This window comes from Colossoma macropomum, unplaced genomic scaffold, assembly GCF_904425465.1.
Source record: "Colossoma macropomum unplaced genomic scaffold, Colossoma_macropomum, whole genome shotgun sequence".
In the NCBI taxonomy this organism is placed as follows: Eukaryota; Metazoa; Chordata; class Actinopteri; order Characiformes; family Serrasalmidae; genus Colossoma; species Colossoma macropomum.
Genome location: NW_023494787.1, coordinates 7096978 through 7119217, shown reverse-complemented (window position 1 = coordinate 7119217; position 22240 = coordinate 7096978). Strand labels below are relative to the sequence as shown.

The following is a 22240-nucleotide window of genomic DNA, read 5'->3' as shown; positions in this document are numbered from 1 at the left end:
TGAAGTGTATACTCATTTATAATTTAAAAGTCAGCATGAAACCAAACTTGACATTGTTTTACCATGTTAGTTTATGTCCCAGTTCATGTATATTCATTATATCATCATTTAAAAGACAGAATTCAAATTTACTTGTAGTCTTCCATTAAAATGCAATGACTCTTGCCGCACCTTTAAAATGTCTTCAGATTTTTTGATTATGTGATTGTGCACCAGCAGATGTGGAAAATTAGTGTTAATCAGTGATACCATGTCTCACCTCCCCTCTCACCCCCCACTTATCATGGAAAGCAAATGCTCAGCTTGCTCAGAAACCCTCCCTGATACTGTTATTCACTCACAGATATGTCACAGTAGTTTATGGTTTCCCTTTTCACACTTGAAGCGTGTTACAGGTTCATTTTCATAAATAAAACCAGTTTAGATTATATTGATTTTATATAATGTGGTGAAATTTCGTTGTTGCCATACAGCAACAGCATGCGACAATAGATCTGCAGTCTAAAATGCGTACAGCTTGACTTAATCTTAATGGTAGACAGTTTGGGAATTTAGTGTAGTCTCATCTTGTCTGCATGGAGTCTGACCAAATCGGCTGTGGGTCAAATATAATCTTAAAAGTGTCCATTTTCTGTTTGTGGCAAAGTAAGAAGTAAAAACGTTCAAATGGCTTGAGCTTCTTTTACAGCTGTCAAAGTCGTTGCTTAGCAACGGCGTCTTAGCGGAGTGATACAGTGTTTGTTAAAAAAACGTGATGTTATGTTGAAATAACAGGACGGTTAGAACGCTTCTCAACCAATCAGCTTGCGTGGCCAGAACTAACTGTTGTATAAACCATAACATAACACCTTATAGAAGATTTCAAATGAAACTCCATCACATGTCACATATGTAATATGCTTACCCTTTAACATTTAAGCAATAGAACACGAGAAGGAGTGTGTTATCGCGAAATAACATCATGTTATAGTGATAACACCCGACCTCGAGTGTTCTATTGCTTTTATACAACAGTTAAATAAATAAAGTAATAAATAAATAAACTTAGCAGTTCCTTCCACCAAATTGTAGTTCCTTAACAAGCAGTTTGTTTCTATGTCAGAGTAACGAGCTCCGCTCACTCGCTGCACTGCGGGCAGTTCGTTCTCCAGCTCCTTACACAGACATAAAGTTACAGTTTGGGAATTTAGTGTAGTCTCATCTTCAGAGTCTGACCAAATCGGCTGTGGGTTAAATCTAATCTTCAAAGTATCCATTTTCCATTTGCGGCAAAGTAAGTAGTAAAACGTTCAAATGGCTTGAGTGTCTCCTATCAAAGTCATTGCTTAGTGTTTGTGAAAAACCTGTGATGTTATGGCGAAATATCAGCATGGTTAGAACATTTCTCAACCAGTCAGCTTGCGTGGCCGGAACTAACTGTTGTATAATCTGTCATATGTTCTGGGAATGTCTTGAGATCATAAAGCTTTGGAATCATGTAAATTCTGTTTTATCTGGTCTAATCCATTTAAATCTTGGTTTAAATTTAAAGTAAAATGCTATTTGCTGGCTTTACTTGTGCTAAGAAAACACAACTTACAGAATTGGTTTACACCCGGGACTCATATGTAATCATTGTGGATATCAGATTTACTTAAAATTTGTCAATACTGAATGTACAACAGCACAGCTCAACCAAGCACGACCTGTGACTGTTGAAACCTGGCAGTCTCTTCATCTAAGGTGATAAATGCTCTTGTGACTGCCAATACTCCTTTGTTAATTGTTACTGTTATTTATTTATCACTACTTTCTCTCTCTTTTTTCTTCTCATATTTTGACTTGATTGTCTGTTGCCCCCTGTTTGTCTGTTTGTTCTTGTTTTGTTAATGTGACAAATAAAAAGTACTGATAAAAAATTATTTACATATAAAAAAAAAATTGTATTGAGTTTTTATGAGTACATGTCCTCTACATTTCTGCACATGCAAATACTGTTTATTTGATGAATTTCACATATTGGAAAAAAAAATAATATGAAATGTGGCCTGTGCAGTGGTTCTGGCTCATTTTCTGTTTTGTGTTTTATTTTTTCCAGTCTATTAAACTCTATAATCCAACATAATTGAAGAGAAATGTCATATTTAAGCTGGTTCTCTGTAGAGAATGTGTTAACTTACTTTCACTCAGAAAATCAAGAAATTTTACCAGGCTGGTTTGAACGTTTGTATAAGACTGTATAACTGTGAAAATAGAAAACTATCTGTCATAACAGCAGCAGACACTCACTTTATGAGCATTTCTCGTGTATCGCCAGGAATGCTAAACAGTGCGTCATCTGTTGTAATGTGAACATTTCCTTCGCATAGACTGACTGCATTTTTGGAAGTTTAGCCATGTTGAGTCTTGTAACATTAGGATGTTTTTATTTTTTTTACATAATATATTGGTTTATCTGATTGTGTAGTTCGTGTCTGGATGAGGATGAAACCTGCTGGCCCTCTGGATGACGTCTAAATGATCAAATGAACCACTGACATCAGGTAACATCCACCTCGCTCTTTCTTTCTTTGTTTGAATTCTTGGTAGAGCAAGCACTCTTGCAGCACAGTAATGCCTGTGGATGGCATGAATAAAATGTAAAAAAAAATACTCACTTTGCAAAAAACAAACAGTGTAGCAAGGCTCAAAAAATCTTCTAAATCAGCTGAGATGAGCTCCAAGTGAATAGAAACTGATCAGTACTAGGCAAGAGTGACCTCTGGAGGCAAGCAGGGGAATCCCCAGGTATAGATGTGACAGAAGCAAAGTTAGACTTTTAATATAGATTAGTAAAACCTGTCTCATAAAACATCTAGCATCCATATTTACAACAGTTAATATAAAACTAAATGTTTGTTTTTTTTTCTGGGGAATTTAAAGAGTAGCCCAAAGATAGCCATTCAACAGCGCTAAACAAAAAAAAACATCTCGCATAACAACACAAACCTTCCATAATTTGTATTGATTATTGATTAAATAAGAGAAGTGAAACAAACTAATTATTTTGGAGCTTGTGTTAACAAGCACTAATGCCTAGGATTAGGACTTATAGTTGCATTTGTCCATGCCTGCGGAGTAACTCCATGACTAACAGAATGATGTATAAACAAAGCATGCTTTATCAGGAAAGGAGACTGTGGAACCATCTATGAAAAGCATTAAAGGTAGAAAAGGCATAGTGAATAATTTACAAACAACTTCGTTAACAAGTGGTTTGCATTTGAAAATGAAATGTAAATGTAAATTTTGTAGTTAAAATGGATTGTAACTCACTCACTCCAAAAGGAGGTGCTGTTATCACTTCATAATAGACATTTGGTACTTTCTAAGAGCGGCATCCTTTCGTTAGAGATGCTTATGTCCTTCCCAGAATGTAGTGGCATGGAAGTCAAAGTTTAAAGAGATACTTTAACCCCTTAATTTGAAGACTTGTTGTTCTATTATTATTACGTTTTTTTCAATAACTTCTATAAATCATTTGCTAATTGCCATAAAGATAATTTGTTAAGCCAAAGGTCTGTTGTTATGAGAGTGACTTAAGGGGTTAAAATTCTGTGAACTATAATGAACCTAGATGTATTCTGCTTTTACACAGCAAATTGGATTTTAAATAATAGGGGTTTTTCCTTCCATGTTTGTCCTACTTCTACCCACAGCAGGGGCCAATAATAATAATAATAATAGAATAATAATGATAATAATAATAGTATCTTTATTTGGAGAGCACTTTTCATACTGGTGTCAGTTCACAGTGCTTTACAGACAGGAGATTCAGTTTAACAGTAAAAGAAGAAATTGTGAGCATTTAGTATTTAAAAATAATATATAACACTAAAATTAAAAAGATGAATACTGAAGAGATCTAAGATCATATGCTGGAGCATAAACAGACAGACATTCTGTGATGTAAGGCACTTTAAGGTCAAAATTTTGCAAAATTTTAAAATCTGTCCTGAAAGATACAGGCAGCCATTGCAGTTCTTTCAAAACAGGAATGTTGTAGAGAATGATTTGTTTTCTTAGGGAGCCCAATGAGAAGAGTAGTACAGTAATCAACTCTACTCGTAACAGCTGCAAGAACAAATGTCTTTATGTTACTCTGAGATAGTAAAGGCTGACCGTTAGTGATATTTCTCAAATAATAAAAAAGCTTCTTTAGTGATTGCGTTTACATGTGGGATAAAACAGCTTGGAGTCTGAGATCACACCCAGGTTTCAGGTTTGGTATGAAGCTAAAGAACCAAGCTTCTCAGAGTTTTTTTTTGTACTACAGAGTTTTAGTACAAAAGATCAGTATTTCAGTTTTTTTTGTGATTTAGTTGTAGAAAATTTTGTGACATCCACTGTGAAGTATCTAAGACACAGCTGGTCAGCCTGTCAATAGAGTCTTGATGAATTTCAGAATGGAGTCTGAATGTATAATTACATGTCATCAGCATATCTATGAAAATTTGTGTTTCCTAATGACATCACCTAGAGGTAAGTGAAAAGCAAAAGCCCTAAAGCTGAACCTTGAGGGACCCCACAGGAAATGTTACATTTTTTGATGAAAGATTTACCAGTGAAACTAAGAACTGTCTATTCGTTAAATATGATTTAAACCATTTTAAAACTGCCTGAGAGGCCTACCCAGTGTTCAGTAAGATCGAAATAGACGGATTTTGTGTATCAGCACGAAGCTTGAGGTCATTGACAATGTTATTTGAAATAATCTTCCAGTCAGTGTTCGGGGCTCAGACACAGTGTTAGATTTCAAGTCTAGGCTTCTTGCTTAGTCAAGCCTTTGGTGATTATTTTTCCAGTTAAATTAAAAGTGCAGACGAGGAAGTTTTTGGACATAGAGAATTATGGTAAACTGAAATGTTGGTGCTGTCATCCCACCGCTCTCACTCAGGTTTGTTGATGGTGGAATGGAGGAGCGCTGACATCTTAGGGAGTCTGTGCTTCCTTCTGGCTCTCGCTTTTTAGTTAGGATGTAATAGCTCGGCCTGCCGGAGTCACTGTGTGCACTTTATCAACCCTACATATTGTGTACAGTCACCTTGAACAAAACTTACCATTTGGAGAATGGGTTCTTCTTTTGAGTGTTGCTCCTGCTGTTAGGGAGTTTTTGCCACTGTCACCCTTGGCTTACTCATTTGGGGTATTGACCTGATATCCATTGAAATAGAGATTCTTGGAGTAAATCTGGGCCATCTGGAGCCTCCACTTATTTTACAATGTGGCAGAAAAAGAAGGTGCCATACTGGAAAAAATACATTTTAGTTACATGTCTACTTCTAAGAAGAAAGGCTTGACAAGACCAAACTCACACGATTCTGTCCCGCAGGGATTGTTATTATGTGAAATTACTGCAGTGCGTGTGATCATGTCACTGTATGTGACCTCTACAGAACCATCTGTTTCAGTACAGCAGTCTCCATATAAACCTTTGGCTTGTAAATTGAAAACATTAAGTGTGGCTAGGCCTTTTTCATCAGGACAGCAACTGGACAGTATGGTTGGACTTCTTTCAGAAACATAGGCACAGCGATCTTTTACATTAGTGCCATTTCTTACAAGATCTGGAGCAAACTTTTTTTGAGGCATTTTAACAGATTTAATTTTCTACTGCCTTCTTTAGTCTCTCTCTGGCAGGGTGGGACTCAACGTTGCACTCAGGGTGGCACTCTTGTGTTTGCCTGATGCTTCTACGTCCAAACAGTCTTCGACTACTGTGTCCATAAGAACATGCCCTGTAACCCTGATTATTTTAAACTAGGTTTAAAGTTTGATGAAACTGGATTGATAGATCAACTTTTATCCAGATTTAAGCAGCCAACCCATAGGGCCGGTTTCCCACACCCAGATTAAGCCTAAAACTAGAGTAAAAAGAAATTCCACAGGTAATTCTCCATTACCACTGAAATTTAGTCCAAGATTAGGCTTAATCTGGGTCTGGGAAACTGGCACAAAAACAATTCTGGTTAAGTATATGGTATTACAGGACAGTAGTTTGCTGTGTTGGACAGTAACAAATTACTGTTCTTAAAATATCCTACTTTTCTCCACTGCTTACTGCATGTGTTGTTACATGTTACTCTGAAAATGAGAGAAAAATGGATTTTCTATCATATCTAAACTAATTTTATAATAATGATAATATATATATATATATATATATATATGTGAAATATAGATATTATAATATAATAATAATCTAAAATGATTTTACAAACTAGTTAACTCTAGTCATAAAGTCATAAAGAACTGTTTTTGGTTGCCTAAAGAACCATGTTTGAAACAGGTATTTGTGAGTGTGAACCTTTTAAAGGTTTAAAGAACCTTCACGTATTGTAAAGGTTGTATACAAATGTAAGTGCTTTTCCTAGAACATTTACTTTATGTTTAGGTTCTTTACACTTTACAAAGATTCTTCGCACTCGCACCCCCTTTTACAAAAATGGTACTGTCATGGAAAGGTTCTTAAAGGAACTAAAAGTGTTTTTTCTATAGCAGTGATCACCAACCCCCTTCTCGGAGATCCATCATGGGTTCGCTCATAGAACCCTTTTTGGCACCTTTATTAAATAGCACTTATTTGCCTCTTAGCCAACCTGAAGTATGCTAACATGGTTCAGACCTCTGATCACTGCTAGAGGCAGAGACAGATTCTTCACCTGGTTGCGTTTGTTAGAGTGCTTGTAAGTAGACTATTTTTAAAATAAAACCACAGAGCCAGAGGTGTAGCCAAGGGGTGGCCAGTGCCATCCAGCAATTATGGTTATGGTAAACCAATGAGTGAATGTGTGCTGGTACCCTTCAGAAATGCTGCTCTGTGAGCTACATAATGAAGTGTCCTATGCGATGGTAAGATGATTTAACTGTCAAAAATTTGTCAGTTATAATCGTTTATCATGATAACTAATTTCTTTTCACAGTTGAATATATGTGTGTGTTGTAGATTATCTTATAATTTACTCTCTGGCTGGCTTTCTAATCAGTAGATCAGGAGATTAGATGTGTGATTTGCAAAAAAGCAAGCCTAAATTAATAACTTCTTTGGCCCGTATATATGAAATATTTTTCTAAAGTTAACGTTGTGCATTGAAAAAAAGTTAGATATTGAATTTACTTGATTTAAATACATTATTTCCTTGTTAATTACTAAAATATGTTACATCAAGAGTTTTGTCTTTCAGTTTACTTCCAACAATAGTTGTATTGATATAATATTTTATTCCTGTGGAAGTAATGGACAGATTTAGTTGTGTACAGAGAAAAATTACATGTCAATTTGTCATTTTTATACAATAATGCTATTTTTTTTTCAGCAATATGCCACCCCAGTAAAATGTCTGGGTCTTACCTGGTCACCTCATTCTAAGTTTTAGCTATGCCCCTTCACAGAACTGTGTTCCTTTTGTAGCGTAAACTGTGCTTGTGAGTGCAGTTATGTACATTGCTCTTGGTTTTACTTAGGGAATGTTTTGTTGTTGGTAATGTTTATTGGCGTAACACAATAATTATAGTGATCATTATTATACTAACAATGATAACAACTAATTATTATTATTATTATTATTATTGTGCCTTTTTACAAAGCACCTTTCATATCTTCAAATTGCAGCGCAATGTAATATGAAAACTATAATCAAAAGATTAGTGAAAAATACAGAAATACTAATAATCATGGTAACAGTAATTAGAATGAAAACATAGAATAAACAGACAACAATTAAAATAGCATAATAAAAATAGTAAACTAGTAATAAAAGAAAAAATAACAAATGTTAAATTGAAGAAATATGTTTAAGTTGTTTTTTTAGTATTAGAAGAAGCCTGAAAAATGTTCATTTGTAATGTGTTCTACAATAAAAGGCTGCTTCATCATTTTTAACTTATTTTAATATGTGGAATATGGAAAGGGCAGGCTAGATGGTCTTAAAGTGTGATTTTAAGCATAGTTTAGCAGACTTTCAAAGATGTGTGAAGGTGCTACACCAGTACAGATGTATAGTTAAGCGCAAAATCAATAGGCAGCCAGTGTTGTGGTGCTAAAACTGGTCCGATATAATCTCGTTTTCTAGTATGTGTTTAGTGTTCTTTGTGCTGCGTTTTGCATAATTTGTAATGTACAGTGCTGGACTTGGCATTCTGTACTTCACTTACATTTATTTTCAAGAACACTGAAGGTCCAGGCTTTTTTAAACATTGAGCACTGGAACGGTGTCAGTAGTTGGGAGCTTCGTGAGTGCTTTTTTAGGTATAGCATAAAATGTCTAGTAGCCAGTGTAGAGGCTTGAGGTTGAAAGAGGTTAAAACCATAGTAGTGACTTTGCACAAGCAAGAACTGTGGTGTATAGCTTGGTAGTGGACTTCTCTAAAATGTATTGGTACAGAGTTTGTTTAAGCCAAGCTCAGCGCTTTCGTCTTTGTCTCATCCTGATGGATCTGAAGATCTGCTGTTGATGGAGAAAAGAGTACCCTAACTAATTCTTACTCTCTGCTAATGTTGTCTCTTTAATCAAAGCTGGACTGTTTCCTCACTTATCTGACACTATGATACTGCGAATTTCCTGTTTATTAGGTACATCCAGCAAGTAGCATGTTGAGTCTCTTTGGGCCAGAATTGAGAGGGCGGCAGTTTTGACAGACATTTTGATGTAGCATCCAAGTGCAGGTTTACTAGCAATTCAAGATCATGCACATCTAGAAAGGCAAGATTGCTGGCAGGTAGATGTTACGAAGTCCGGGACAAAACAAAAACCTAAACACAGCCCAGAATTGAGGGCAAACATGAGAAAAGGGTCAAAAACCTGGCAAATGGAGAAACCAATTTTACACTCAGAATTATAGAATTCCAACCAGACTTTGCAAAGACAAACAGAGTAGCATGGCTAGAAAAGAAGCTCCAAAAGAGGACAATTTCTTTAAATCCTGATGCTGTCGACACTTACATTGTTGAACAGTCTCCACTGGCTCACCACAAATGAGTGTCTTTCTTTCAGTTTTCCACTGCCTTTAGAAACGAACCATCATCTCTTTTGTTTTTGCTACAAGTAACTGAAGATGAGAACAGTCACACTGCTCAAAAAATGTGTAGAATCTGTAAGCAACTGTGTCACCAACAAATGTAACAAAATGAACAAAATATCTGTGTATAAAAAAAAAAAAAGACACATCCTTGTGGCGATTGTGCAGTATATACAAATATACATGTACATTACGTAATGGTGTATGTTTTCTCCATGTAAGAAAATGTTTATGCCAGTTAAGAGGCTGATTCAAATGAAATGTTTTTGAATGTTAATAAGCCATAACAGATCACAGCATATTACAAGAAAATGAAAAGTCAGCATGTGATTTGGGAGTCTCTTGATGTTTGTGCCAGTATCCATTTGAAAAGTCGGCCTCATCCACCCTCCTGTTTACCTGGTCTTTGGAAATATTGACGGTGTAATTCTGTAGTGACTTTCATCACAAAGTAAGTCAGGTCTCAAGTCATTTAAGACCTTACAGTCCTGGACTATAAAGGCTTGTTATTCAGTTATTTAATATTCTCATAACTACTATAAATTATATGGTAAATATTATGAAGCTAATTTGTTAAGCTAAATGTTTATAGTTATGAGAGTGACTTAACATTATGTGAATTATTCAACTACGTGTATTCTGCTTTCACGCAGGAAATAGAATTTTTTCCTCCTCATTTTTTCTACTTAGAGTTACAGCATGTCGGAAGTAGCTTTTTCATGCAAGGTTATTTGGAATAACGTTCCAGTCAATGTTCTGGGCTCATACACAGACTCCAATTTTAGGTCTACACTTTTAAAAAAGATGGTGCTGTAAGGGTCCCATGGACACTCAAAAAACCCTTTGCATGATTAAAGGGTTCTTTGCATCATGAAAGGGTTCTTCAGACTGATGGTGAATGTGCTGTAGATGGTTCTATAAATACACTTTTTGAAAATGGTTCTATATAGCACTCAAAAGGGCTCTTCTTTTGTTACAGTGTCAAGCTTGTAACAACAGAAGAAACCTTTTGGGTGCTATATAGAAGGCTTTTTTAAAAAGGTCCCATATAGAACCGTCTATAGCACATCCATGCACATTTTCCAACAATCTGCAGAATGCTTTCATGATGCAAAGAACACTTTAATCATGTAAAAGGCTCTTTGAGTGTTCATGGTTCTATATAGAAATATTACCATTACTAAAGAACCTTTAAAGCACCATCTTTTTCAACAGAGCAGGCTACTTGCTTAGTCAAGCCTTTGGTGAGTTGTTTTGCCATTATATAAAAGGTGCAGACCAGGAAGTTCATGGACATGGTGAATTATGGTGGACTGAGAAGCTCGTACTGTCATCTCATCTCTGTTACTTAGGTTTGTTGACAGTGAAATGGATGAGTGCTGACATCTTAGAAAGCCCTCATGTCTCTGCTTCCATCTGGCTCTTGCTTTTTAGTTTAGATGTAACAGTTTGGCCTGCCAGAGTCACTACATGATCTATATTAAGCCTACATATACACATATACAGTCATTTCAAACAGAATTTACTATTTGTTAACCCATTAATTGGCCAGGGCCCACCAGCAGGACCTAATTTTTATTACACGCTTCTATGACCTAAGAATACCTCAGTATTTTTCATTTTGCAGTGAAGTCCCTGTATTTGCTGAATAAAAAGCCTTAGTATGTAATAAGGCTGGGATTTTAAATAAATACACCTATCCAATGATAGGCTCTTTTCTTTTTTCTATATTCATGTGGATATTGAACATTAATTGTCAGATCTCATTCTTTATTCATATTGCTCGTGTTGTGTTGTTTGTTCTGCTATCAGTAATGTATTCTCCTTTAGAGTCTCGGTTCCTCTCAAGTTTTCTTCCTCCTGCTCTTAGGGAGTTTTCTTGCCACTGTCTCTTTGGCTTGCTCATTTGGGGCTTGGACCTGGATTTCATTTAAAGTTGCTTTGTGACAACACATGTTCGAAGGAACGCTATACATATAACATGAATTAAATATTAATTATTGATATAAAGTAAATAAAATGATGAATGATCTTCCACTGGCATTACATAAGTTAATCTTACCGGTTGTTATGGCCTACCATCCTGCTGTAGCATTTTGTTTTCAGTGCCTGATTCCCATCATCTGAACTAACTTTGCCCTTGCCCGTTTTGTATTTTTTTGTGGACATTTTCGTGGACATTTGTCAAATTCTCTCTGCCCTGTGTTTTGGTGGTCGCTCTGATTTTAAATCTTTGGAGTTTGAAGCTGAAGATATTGGTTTGATCACGTCTTTAGGTCACTTGAAGTACCACCTACTGGCTCCACCTCTGGCCATTTTGTAGTTACTTATGGTTTTTCTTTTTTTGTGATGTTTCTCTTGTTCAGTTCAAGCTATTGCATAGTTACAGTAAATGGACATACCAAGAGTATGCTAAAGAAACACATGGCTGTGTTTAGTTCTCTCTACCCATTGTATGCCTACCCATTGTATATTACTAATCATTTAACTCAGTTTTGTCAAAGCTGATGAATATATTAATTTGCTTGTTTGTTCACAGCGAGTGGTCATTTTGGCAAATAGAGAGCTAAGTGAAGCCTGTGTCTACATGTTTTAGATATAAGTAATTAACTTTATTTGAAGGATAAAATTCACTCAGATTTGTCTTTGTGGATGCTTTAATTAAATCAAAGTGCAGTTTGCAAGGCAGTCAGACATTCAGCAAACAATGATCAAATCCAACCAATATTCTCTTTTTTCATTTTAAACAGAGGGGTTCATCTGTGAAACAAGCCATAGGAGCTAAGCTGATTAGTATCATAAATGCTGCGTAAGATTGGTATTACTTAAAATAACCCTTGACAAAGCGGTTATTGGAGTTAATCTGGGGCACCTGGAGCTTCCACTTATCTTTAGCCAGAATGCCGTTTCTGGAGTGGAATATTTTGGCCAGATGGGTGTCCATTGGAGAAGGTTTGTAATCTGCGCACACTGGACCCTGCAGACTAGGAGCACATTCTACAACATAGGAGAAAAAGAAGGTGCCATACTGGAAGAAACATGTGTCAGTAACTTGTCCACTTCTCAGCTCAAAGGAGCACTCTCCAAGAAGGTCACTGCTCCACACGTCTGCATCATATACTTTGAAAGATAGTCTTTGGCCGATGGACATCTTGATAGGACCAAACTCAAATGATTCACTCCAGCTGGGATTGTCATTTTCATCAATTACTGCAGTGCGTTTAAATGTTTCACCATACCTGACCTCTACATACCCATCTGTTTTACTAAACCAGTCTCCATATAAACCGTTTGCGTGGAGGTTGAAAACCTTCATTATGGCAAGACCTCTTCCAGCAGGACAGCAGTTGGACAATATATTTTGATTTTTTTCGCAAACACAGGCACAGGGGTCTCTTGCACTATTGTGATGCCCTATCTTACAGGACCCGGAGCAAACTGTTTTTAAAGCATTGTCACTGATATAATTTTCTACTGCCTTCTTTAGTCCCTCTCTGGCAGGGTGGTTATTGTCCAGCACTGAATGTAGGGGTTGAAGAGTGTATGTTACCACATCTGGGATGGTCTTCAGGGAATCCAACCACTGGTTTAGAGAATCTGGTTGCGAGGTTCTGGAGAAAAGGAGATCTTCACCACTGATCTTCCCTCCTATAAACTCGCTCTCTCGCTCATTAAACATTGAGCTGAAATTTTCATCTGTACTCATTTTCTTCTTTAGTTCTTGACAGTGTTTGAACTCTGCACTCAAAGTAACACCACTGTGTGTGCCTGATGCTTCCACATCCAAACAGTCTTTGACTGCCGTTTCTGAAAGTCCACTTAATGCTGCTTTACAGGTTCTGATGGCTGTTACTGCTTTCATCTTCCCACCTAAGTCCACTCCTGTGGTATAGTGTGTGCCAAATGTGTCGATTATGCGTTGATAGGAATCTGGATCATATTCTTTGGGAAGAGACTGCAGAGCCTTTAGAAACTCGTTATGCAGTGGGGGTGAAGACACTATTTTGTAGCTGCAAAGGAATTTGGAAAGCATTCATATTTATTATTTGTACACAGTCAAACCTATGCAGTATTCATTATTTATGTATTATACCATATAGAATGATTTCACTGCACAGTGGCTCACCTGTAAAAGCTGCAGTGAACAACATGCTTGGTGAAGCTGAAATTGTCCTCCTTTGACTTCTTCATACCGAATTGTGATTCACGGGAATGAGTGCCTCCCACCGAAACCGAACCCTTAGTCATCACATCGAGTCCAATTTTCCAGTTGTTTGAGATTGACGAAGTAGAATCGTTCACAAGAGCTTCACTTGAGTCATAAATCTTGCTGGAAACCTGCATTGAACACTTTGGGAGTGTTCTCCAAAACTCCACAGCAGCAGGTATCTTCTGCTTTGCGTTGTCCAGGTATGTATTACTGTATGTTTTGCAGCTGCCGTTCCCAATGTCCCACTTTTCCATGTCGATGACATAAGACCCTTTTCGCTCCATCTTCACAACATCAAAGCCCTCTCCACCAAGGTTGTAGCCAGGAACAAAGCCAGCATTGTTGCAGTCTTCTGGATCGCCCAGTTCCAGTAGTTCTTCAGCATTCACAATGGAGAGAAGGGAACACCAAATCCAACAGCTGACAAAGTAACGACAGATCCACCCCATTCTGTAAGATAACATAAAAAATTTTTTTTAGCCATTTCCTAAATGATCAGTGGGAATAAGCCTATTACAAACAGCAAACTCATTGTGGTCTGTAGTACAGTCACTGTATATACACATTAAAACATTATTCAGTTCACAGATTTTAAAATTATTTCAATAAGTTCCATCACAACGTATTTATATCTTTTGTCTTACCTGTATCTGAGATAACTCTGAGATGTGAGTCATGCCAAACCACGTCAAATGTTAAATACTAGTGGAAGAAGGAGGGACTTACTCTTTTGGCTTTATTTAGATATCTTTGGTTAAGTACATAAATGGTCATGCATCAGATGTTATCTGCGTTTAGTTTTGGTGGGTCAATCAGTGACCAAAAGATGATACATTGTCATGATTACTAATCAACGTAAAGTAATTTATTTATTATAGCGATATATCTGGACAACACTTTCGCAATCATCTATTTATTTATTTGTTTTTTCGCTTTTCTCACTAGACTGCTAGAATTCTTTTTGTCAAACAAAGTGTTTTTGCACTTGTTACCAAAAGGCCTAGATCTAAAAAAATAATTTGCATGTTTTTTTCCTCCAGTGCCAACTGAAATGTACTTTACAAAAATAAACAATTTATAAAGAAATAAATAAAAAACAAATAAATTCAGCATTCCCTTAGGCTTGCATAAGTTTTGCATTGCATTTTGGACAAAGTGTTGTGCAATAGGGCTTTCTCTTCTTTTCCAGTTGTGATGCAGGTTTATTTATGTAATTTTCCATCGATATATGTAACCCAGAAAAAAAAGGGTTCCTGGGATCTCGCTGGCTTTCTATATTTCATTAAATATGTAGTGAATATAAAATGGGTTCTTAAGCAAACTTGATCTTTTCGAAGTTTCAGGTATCTGTGTTAAAATGCTAATGCTGATGTGTTAGCTAGGTGCTAACATATAAAGGGAGTGAATAAAATAACTGGACTATCTTACATTCACATTTGTTTATTATCTGCCAGAGTGAATTCATAAGGCCTCTGTGTCTATGGGATTGGCTGTTTTGGCTCATCTTTGGCTCATTTTTGGCTCATTTTTAGCCAAAAATGTCAGAAACTGGGTCAGTATGAATGAATGTGTTACGCTGAACATGTTTGAAAACCAAGGATGTCTAGCAGTAAGCCCTTAGTTGTCAGATATAGTACAAACATGTACCAGGAGGCTACAGACTGCAGGCTGAAAATATTGACAAATTTAAAGAGGTTGTCACTGCAGATCTCCTTTACTGCAGAGTTTAGTTATGATCTGCATATAACCCCCCTCCTTACCTAGAACTAATGCAGCTTATCCAGTCAGTCAGGGACGTCTGAAGAGGTTACGTTGCTGGCACAGGTGTGGCAGGTGTGGTTGGAAATAGACTCTCCAAGAAGGTAGACCTCCAGGACCAGCTTTAGTGACTGCTGTTCTATGGCATCGTGCAAAGAACGTTTTTGGCACTTTATTTTATTTATTTATTTATTTTTATTTTTTCTTTTACTTTTTACAGTGCCACTTAGTGCTCTATGTGAATGTCACACCAAGTAGAAGTGATCTGTACTGGTTTCCGGTTAGTATCTGTAATACATACAACAACAATAACAATAATAATGCTTAAGTGATTTAATTAATTGATTAAATGACCCTTATTAGTCCCACAATGGGGAAATTTTACCTCCGCATTTAACCCATCTGTGCAGTGAAACACCACATACACACTAGTGAACACACACACTAGGGGGCAGTGAGCACAGCGGTGGGCAGCCCTATCCGCAGCACCCGGGGAGCAGTTGGGGGTTAGCTGCCTTTCTCAAGGGCACTTCAGTCACGTATTGTTGGCTCAGGGGCTCAAACCGGCTACCTTCCAGTCACAAAGCTGGTTCCCTAACCTCCAGCCCATGACTTAATGCTAAGTGTGTTAGTATTCTTTCTGCTGCATTTTGCATAAGTTGTAGCATACAGTCCTGGAGTTAGCATCCTCTACTTCATTTGCATTTATTTCTAAGAACCTTAAAGACCACAGTTTTAGGTCCAGGCTTATTTAAACGGAAGGCACTGTAACCGTAGCAGTAGTTGGGAGCTTCATGGGTGCTTTGATGCAGTTGCCAGTTTTTTTTAAAAGTGAGGCATAAAAATGTCTTGTAGCAAGTGTAGAGGCGTGAGAACGTGAAAGTTGGCAGCCCTGATAACAATCCACATACTGCCCACTTCACCAAGGAGTGAATCATCAGAAAGAGTGAGTGGAGTCGAAAGAGGTTAAAACCGTATTAGTGACTTTGCACAAGCAAGAACTGTGGTGTATAGCTTGGTAGTCGACTTCTCCAAAATATGGTGTTACACAGTTTCTTTAGCCAAGTAGCGCTTGTAGCGTCTTTATCTCATCCTGATGGATCTGAAGATCTGCTGTTGATAGTGGAGTAAAGGGTACACTGTAGCTAACTTTAATCCTTGCTTTGAGACACAGTGCTAATGTTTCTTCAAAGCCAAAAGTGCTGGTAGGTAGATATTTTGAAAATCCAACGCAAAAAAGAAGCACTGTACAAAATTGAGAGCAACCATGAAAAAGGTCATAAACCAATATAACATTCAGAACTGTGAAAGAATGCCAACAAGACTTTGCAAAAACAAACAGTGGACCAAGGCTAGAAAAAAGCTTTTAATCAGCTGAGATGAACTGTAGGTGAGTAGAAACTGATCAGGGGCTGTATTACTGAAGCTTGTATCTTTTTGTCTCAACTTAAAATCTGACAGGTCAAGATTTTTCACAAATTCGTATTATAGAAATGTTGTAAATAAGAAGCACATCTTTAGTGTGTTCCATTCTGGAGGCATCTGCCTGTTTAGTCACTGCCTTCAAAGGCCCCTCTCTTTTTGGGCAGCATTTTAACTGGAAAGGAACCTTAACAGGCATCACATTTGGGACAGTGCTTCAGAGCCATCGTACGTCATTTGTTTTACGTTTCATCTGTTTACTCGGAGTTGCTTGCTCTCTTACACTCATCTCAGGCTGTGAGAGTGTATAAGGACGACTCTCACATCTGTAACAGCTGTTTTCCTGTATTGACACTGTTGTGGAAATTTGTATATGAAGAACAGGCTGATTTTAAGGAGTCGTATCTCTCATTATATACTCGACTCAGTGCCCCTGATAAATATAAACACTAATTTGTGAATCATTTCAATTCATTCACTGTCCTCATCCACCTTAATGAACCTGCTTTATTTCTAATGCACAAAGGATAAAAAACTATTTACAGGGTGTCCCAAAAAATTGACATTTTTTAGTCTAATAGCCAATTCTCTCTCAAATTATCTCAAATTTAAATTTTTTTTTTTCAGGTTGAAGAATGGCATTCACTAGAAATGAAAAGGCATTTTGTTTGTTAGAATATGCTCAAACACAGTCAAACAAGAATGTGCAGCGTGCATTTTCGAGAAAATTCAATAAAAATGCACCAACTGGAAAGCAGATTTGGACATGGCACAAAAAATTCAAAGAGGAAGGCTGTCTGTGCAGGGCGAAGGGACCTGGACGACCACCAGTATCGGAAGATATTACGTTTGTGAAGCTTTGTGAAATCGGTTATAAAATCTACATCCCTCTGAATTTCTCTTTTTTTTGTTACTTAATTTTTTATTTTTGTTTTGTGCAAATTCACATTCATATCCATAAAGAAAAACAAAAGAGGCGGCAGGAGAAAAAAAACAAAAAACATCAAAGGTACATGAGATCTTATTTAAAGTCGGAGGTTTACAACATTTCAAACATAAAACTCAACAACAATCTCTGTTTACATACAAAAGGCAGAATGATCAGAGTCAAAGGTCTCAGTTCACCACGCTTTCTCGGGTATAGCAATCCCATTTCATCCAGTTTTTTTTCCCTCTCTCCTTTTGAAGACGTACGGAGTAAGTCAACATTTCCATGGAGCGAATATAAGTAACAATTTCAACAAAAAGGTCCACAGTTGGGGGGTTTCTTCTGAGCCAGCACTTAGTAATAGCTTTCTTACAAGCGACCAGAAATATATTCAATAGGTAGCAATCACTCTTACTTAACCCTTCAGGGGTTACACCAAGATACATAGAGTTAAATGAGACCTCCACATTGAAACCCAAGATGTCGGAAATAATTCTCCCCATATTAATCCAAAAGGATTGCATTTTTGGGCAACACCATACTACATGCGCATGGCCTACGTCCATTGCCCCACACTCCCTCCAGCAGGGGAAGTGGGCCCCAGTTAACCTTAACTTGAGTTTGGGCGTTATAAAAAATCTGATCAGACTCTTCCAGCAAAAATCCCTCCAAATCAATGAATTAGTGGAAGTACAATGGTTTTCCCATACTCGTGACCATACTTCCTCTGTTATCTTTTCCTGTATATCTTGTTCCCATCGAAGTCTCACATAATTAGTTGAATTTTTATTCATTAAACAAATGATTTTGTAGAGTTTGCCAATAACCCCTTTATTTCCTTCACCCCTATATGCCTCCATAAAAAACTGAGTCAGTCCTGAGAAAGGACCTGGGTTGGGGCCTTTAACCTCTTTCATATAGAAGTGACGGATCTGTAAATATCTAAAAAAATCCGGTTTTCCAAGGTCAAATGAGTCGCATAATTTCTGGAAACTGTCAAATTCCCCATTTGACAGCATTCTACAGAGGGCAGTAATACCACCTATAGACCACTGTCTGTACCTATGATCATACAATGCTGGAGTAAAATGTGGGTTATAAGCTGGCCAACTCAGTACTTTAATTTCTCTATGAAGCTGGAATCTTTTAATCACCTCAAGCCAGATTTTAAAGGAAAAACCAACCCATTGATTCTTTATTTGCAATAATTCCTTAGTCCTATCAAGACAGCCTAAAACTGACTGTATTGGAATATCCATTAGTGAAAATTCTATATCCTTCCATTTCGCTTCATAGGTTGGATTGCACCAAAGTACAAGTGGTCTTAGTTGAGCAGCAACATAATAATCCTTTAAGCATGGAAGCACCATGCCTCCCTTCTCTCTCGGCAGCATCAAAGTAGAATATTTTACTCGAGGCCTCTTTTTATTCCAAATAAACCTAGAAATATGTGTGTCCCATTCCCTAAACTGTTTGAGAGGAATCTCTATAGGTAAAGCTGTAAATAAATATAATAATTTGGGGAGGATATTCATCTTGACAGACCTTATTCTGCTGCCCATATCTAGGGGAAGCAAGGCCCATCTGTCCAAGTCCTTATATATTTTTTTATTAAGCTGATTAAAATTTATGGCCATCAAAAGTGACAGATCTTTTGATAAACGGACCCCAAGATATTGAATGTATGAAGAGTGCCAATTAAAGTTATACCTATTTACCAATTCTTTAGAGGGGCTAAAATTAAATGTCAAAGCTTGTGTTTTTTGAATATTAAGTACATATCCAGAGTAATTACCATATATTTTCAAGATATTCATCAATGACGGTACACCTGATCCTGGGTTTAGTAATGTCACCAACACATCGTCAGCATACAAAGCAATTTTATATTCTGTTCCCCCAATATTTATACCTTCTAAACTTCTGTCCTGCCTAATGATTTGGGCCAGGGGCTCAATGTATAAGTTGAAGAGAGTCGGACTAATCGGACATCCTTGTCTGCAGCCTCTCTGTAGGGCTATAGAGTTAGAGAGAGACCCATTAATTTTAATCATAGCAGATGGTGATGAGTATAGTGTTCTGATGCATTGTATAAACGTTTTACTAAATCCAAATCTATCCATCACCTGGTATAAGAATTCCCAGCCAACCGAGTCAAAGGCCTTTTCCGCATCCAAACTAAGGACAATAGCACTACACTCCCTCCTATTAATAACATCAATAATATGAAGGGCTCTCCTTATATTATCGTGGGTTTGTCTGTTTTTTATAAACCCGGTTTGATCCTCATCTATCAAAAAAGGCATCAACTTCTCCATCTTTTTGGCCAAAATTGATGCGTACAATTTATAATCTACATTGAGAACACTTATTGGTCTATAAGACCTACAGTCCATCCTGTCCTTACTCTCCTTTGGTATTACGGAGATAATGGCCTCATTCCATGAAGGAGGAAGAAAACCCTCCCTCATAGTGTAATTAAAACAAGTTTCAAGTAAAGGAAGCAAGGATTCTCTCATCAACTTGTACCACTCTGGCGGATATCCATCCGTGCCTGGCGATTTTCCTACACTGAGGGCCGATATTGCTGCATCAATTTCTTCTTTTGAAATTTCAGAAATTAATTCATCATTATGCTGTTTACCCAGAGAAGGGAGATCTAATGATTTTAAAAATTGTTCTATATTCTGTTCGCTGGCTTTCTCTGGTTGAGTATACAATAATTTATAATATGTTTCAAAAGATTTGTGGATACCTTCTAATTTCGTTCTTATTTTATTTGTTACAGGGTCTCTAACTTTATAGATGAAGCTATCTGCTTGTTGCTTACGAATCCTCCAGGCTAATAATTTTGCTGCTTTTGGTCCCGCCTCATAAAATCTTTGTTTCATATATCTTATTTTCTTTTCAATCTCTTCACTATGAATTTTAGATATTTCTTGTTTAATTGGTCTCATTTGTTGGAGGACAGATGGGTCTTGAGTTAAACTATGAAGCCGTTCCAGGTCTTTAAGTTTATCTTCCAAATTCTGCAGTTTTTGGGTTTTTAACTTTTTAATAAAAGCTGTTTGAGCGATAATTTTCCCTCTAAGAAAGGCTTTGGCTGCATCCCACAATATAGTTGGACTGACCTCTCCATTGTTATTATGGATTAAGAAGGACTTCAATTCGTCTGCCATTGTGGCCTTGAATTTAGTATCATTTAGCATTCCCGGATTTAACCTCCACAGAGTTTTCTTGGGAGTACCACCAAGATGTAATTTTAAATATAAACTAGAGTGATCTGATAGGTCCCTAGGACCTATATTGCAGCTCTTGATTCTATGACGGTCCTTTGAAAACATTAAGAAATAATCGATTCTGGAGTGTATATTATGACGTGCAGAATAGAAAGTAAAATCTATTTTTTTTTCCATTCATATCTCGCCATACGTCCATTAGGCCCAGATCTTGGAGCATATTATTCATCTGGATCTCTACAGAATTCTTTTGTCTCATTTTATTGGTAGTATCTAATCTAGGATTCAATAGCAGATTCCAGTCTCCACCACAGATAAGGGTGCCTTGAGCTTTAGATGCTAGTAAGTCAAATATTTTCTTAAAGAAGGCTGTATTGCATCCTGGGGGGGCATAAATATTTAAAAGTGTAACTACCTTATTTTCAAGTTCACCTGTGATTAAAACATATCTACCTTTTTTTATCTTTTACTTCAGAAATTAACTCAAAACTAATTGAATTGGGTATTAATATTGCAACTCCCCTCTTTTTCTCTGATTTAAATGAGGAGAAAAAAGTATTACGAAAGCCCATTTTTTTTTAATTTCTCATGTTCAACAGATGATAAATGTGTTTCTTGCCAAAAGGCTATGTTGATTTTCTCCCTTTTCAGCTTAGTAATCATTTTGCTCCTTTTAATGGGATTGTTTAACCCGTTCACGTTCAAAGACATAATATTATAGTATTGTAAATACATTTTTTGTTCCTCCAAGCAGACTTTCATGTACCTGCCTCAATCGACCCACAGACCTCTTACAACACTGACAAACAAAAACAACTGCACCTCTACAACTATTATACGATTCCAAAAAGAAAGTAAACTGGGCTTCCAACCAGGAGGAATCACTATATCCTCCAGATCTGAGGGGTATTAGCCACATAGTGGGGCCCCTCGTTAGCAGACTCAAGAAATAAACCAAACAAACAAAGCGAAATGAAAGGGTGCTAACCAACCCTGCTTTAGTGTTGTGGCGGGAGTCACGTTATTGGTATCGGCCATTAGTAATCACAAACCATTTTTTCCTTCCTTGCTTACAGAGGTCTTTTCTTTTTTTCCCCTTCTTTTTCAGTAACCTTTCCCCAGCGTCACTTACAATTAGATCCTGTCAGTTGCCGCGGGTGGTAGGGGATTAGTCCTCCACGTTCTCTTGCTCTCGATTTATCCTTTCAAAACTACTAAGTTTCTTCCTTATACCTTCTTGAAACTTGAATTTATTCCCCACTTGACTCGCTCCTACCATGCTCCAAGGGAGAAGCCTAGCCAGGGACTCCTCCGTGATGTCATCCGCTTTTTTCACCCGAATAGATCCCACTGGAACTCCTCTCCTCGCCAAATCCTCAGCTGCTTCCGAAGCACTGTTATAGATGACCGTGCCCGAGTCGAGGTGCACCCGCAGCTTGGTCATTGGGGTTTGGAAGCGAATTTTGTTTTCCTTGAGTACTTTCTTGATCGGGACGTACTCTTTTCTCCTCCGCTGCACTTCCTCCGCGTAGTCGTGATCAAAGAACACCCTTTTATCTTGCACGAAAATTTTCCTCTTCCAAGCAGCTTGTAGGACTTTCTCCTTGATAGTGAACTGCAAGAACCGAACCACAATCGAGCGCGGTG

The 22240-nt window shown here is 37.3% G+C and overlaps 1 protein-coding gene across 1 annotated transcript; it reads right to left on the bottom strand.

The window, feature by feature from the left end:
* Positions 1-11716: 11716 nt before the first annotated feature.
* On the bottom strand, positions 11717-13912 carry LOC118805014 (perforin-1-like). The gene is made up of 3 exons (XM_036565615.1): positions 13891-13912; positions 13163-13696; positions 11717-13046 (listed from the first exon to the last, which is right to left on the bottom strand). The coding sequence occupies exons 2-3, from the start codon at positions 13693-13695 to the stop codon at positions 11858-11860; spliced, it is 1722 nt and encodes a 573-aa protein (XP_036421508.1). The 5' UTR covers position 13696; positions 13891-13912; the 3' UTR covers positions 11717-11857.
* Positions 13913-22240: the final 8328 nt, after the last annotated feature.

Coding starts and splice junctions, on each gene's coding strand:
- LOC118805014 (XM_036565615.1), bottom strand. CDS start 13,695: ATGGGGTGGATCTGTCGTTACTTTGTCAGCTGTTGGATTTGGTGTTCC. Junction 13,047..13,162: donor GTTCACTGCAGCTTTTACAG/GTGAGCCACTGT, acceptor ATTCCTTTGCAG/CTACAAAATAGTGTCTTCAC.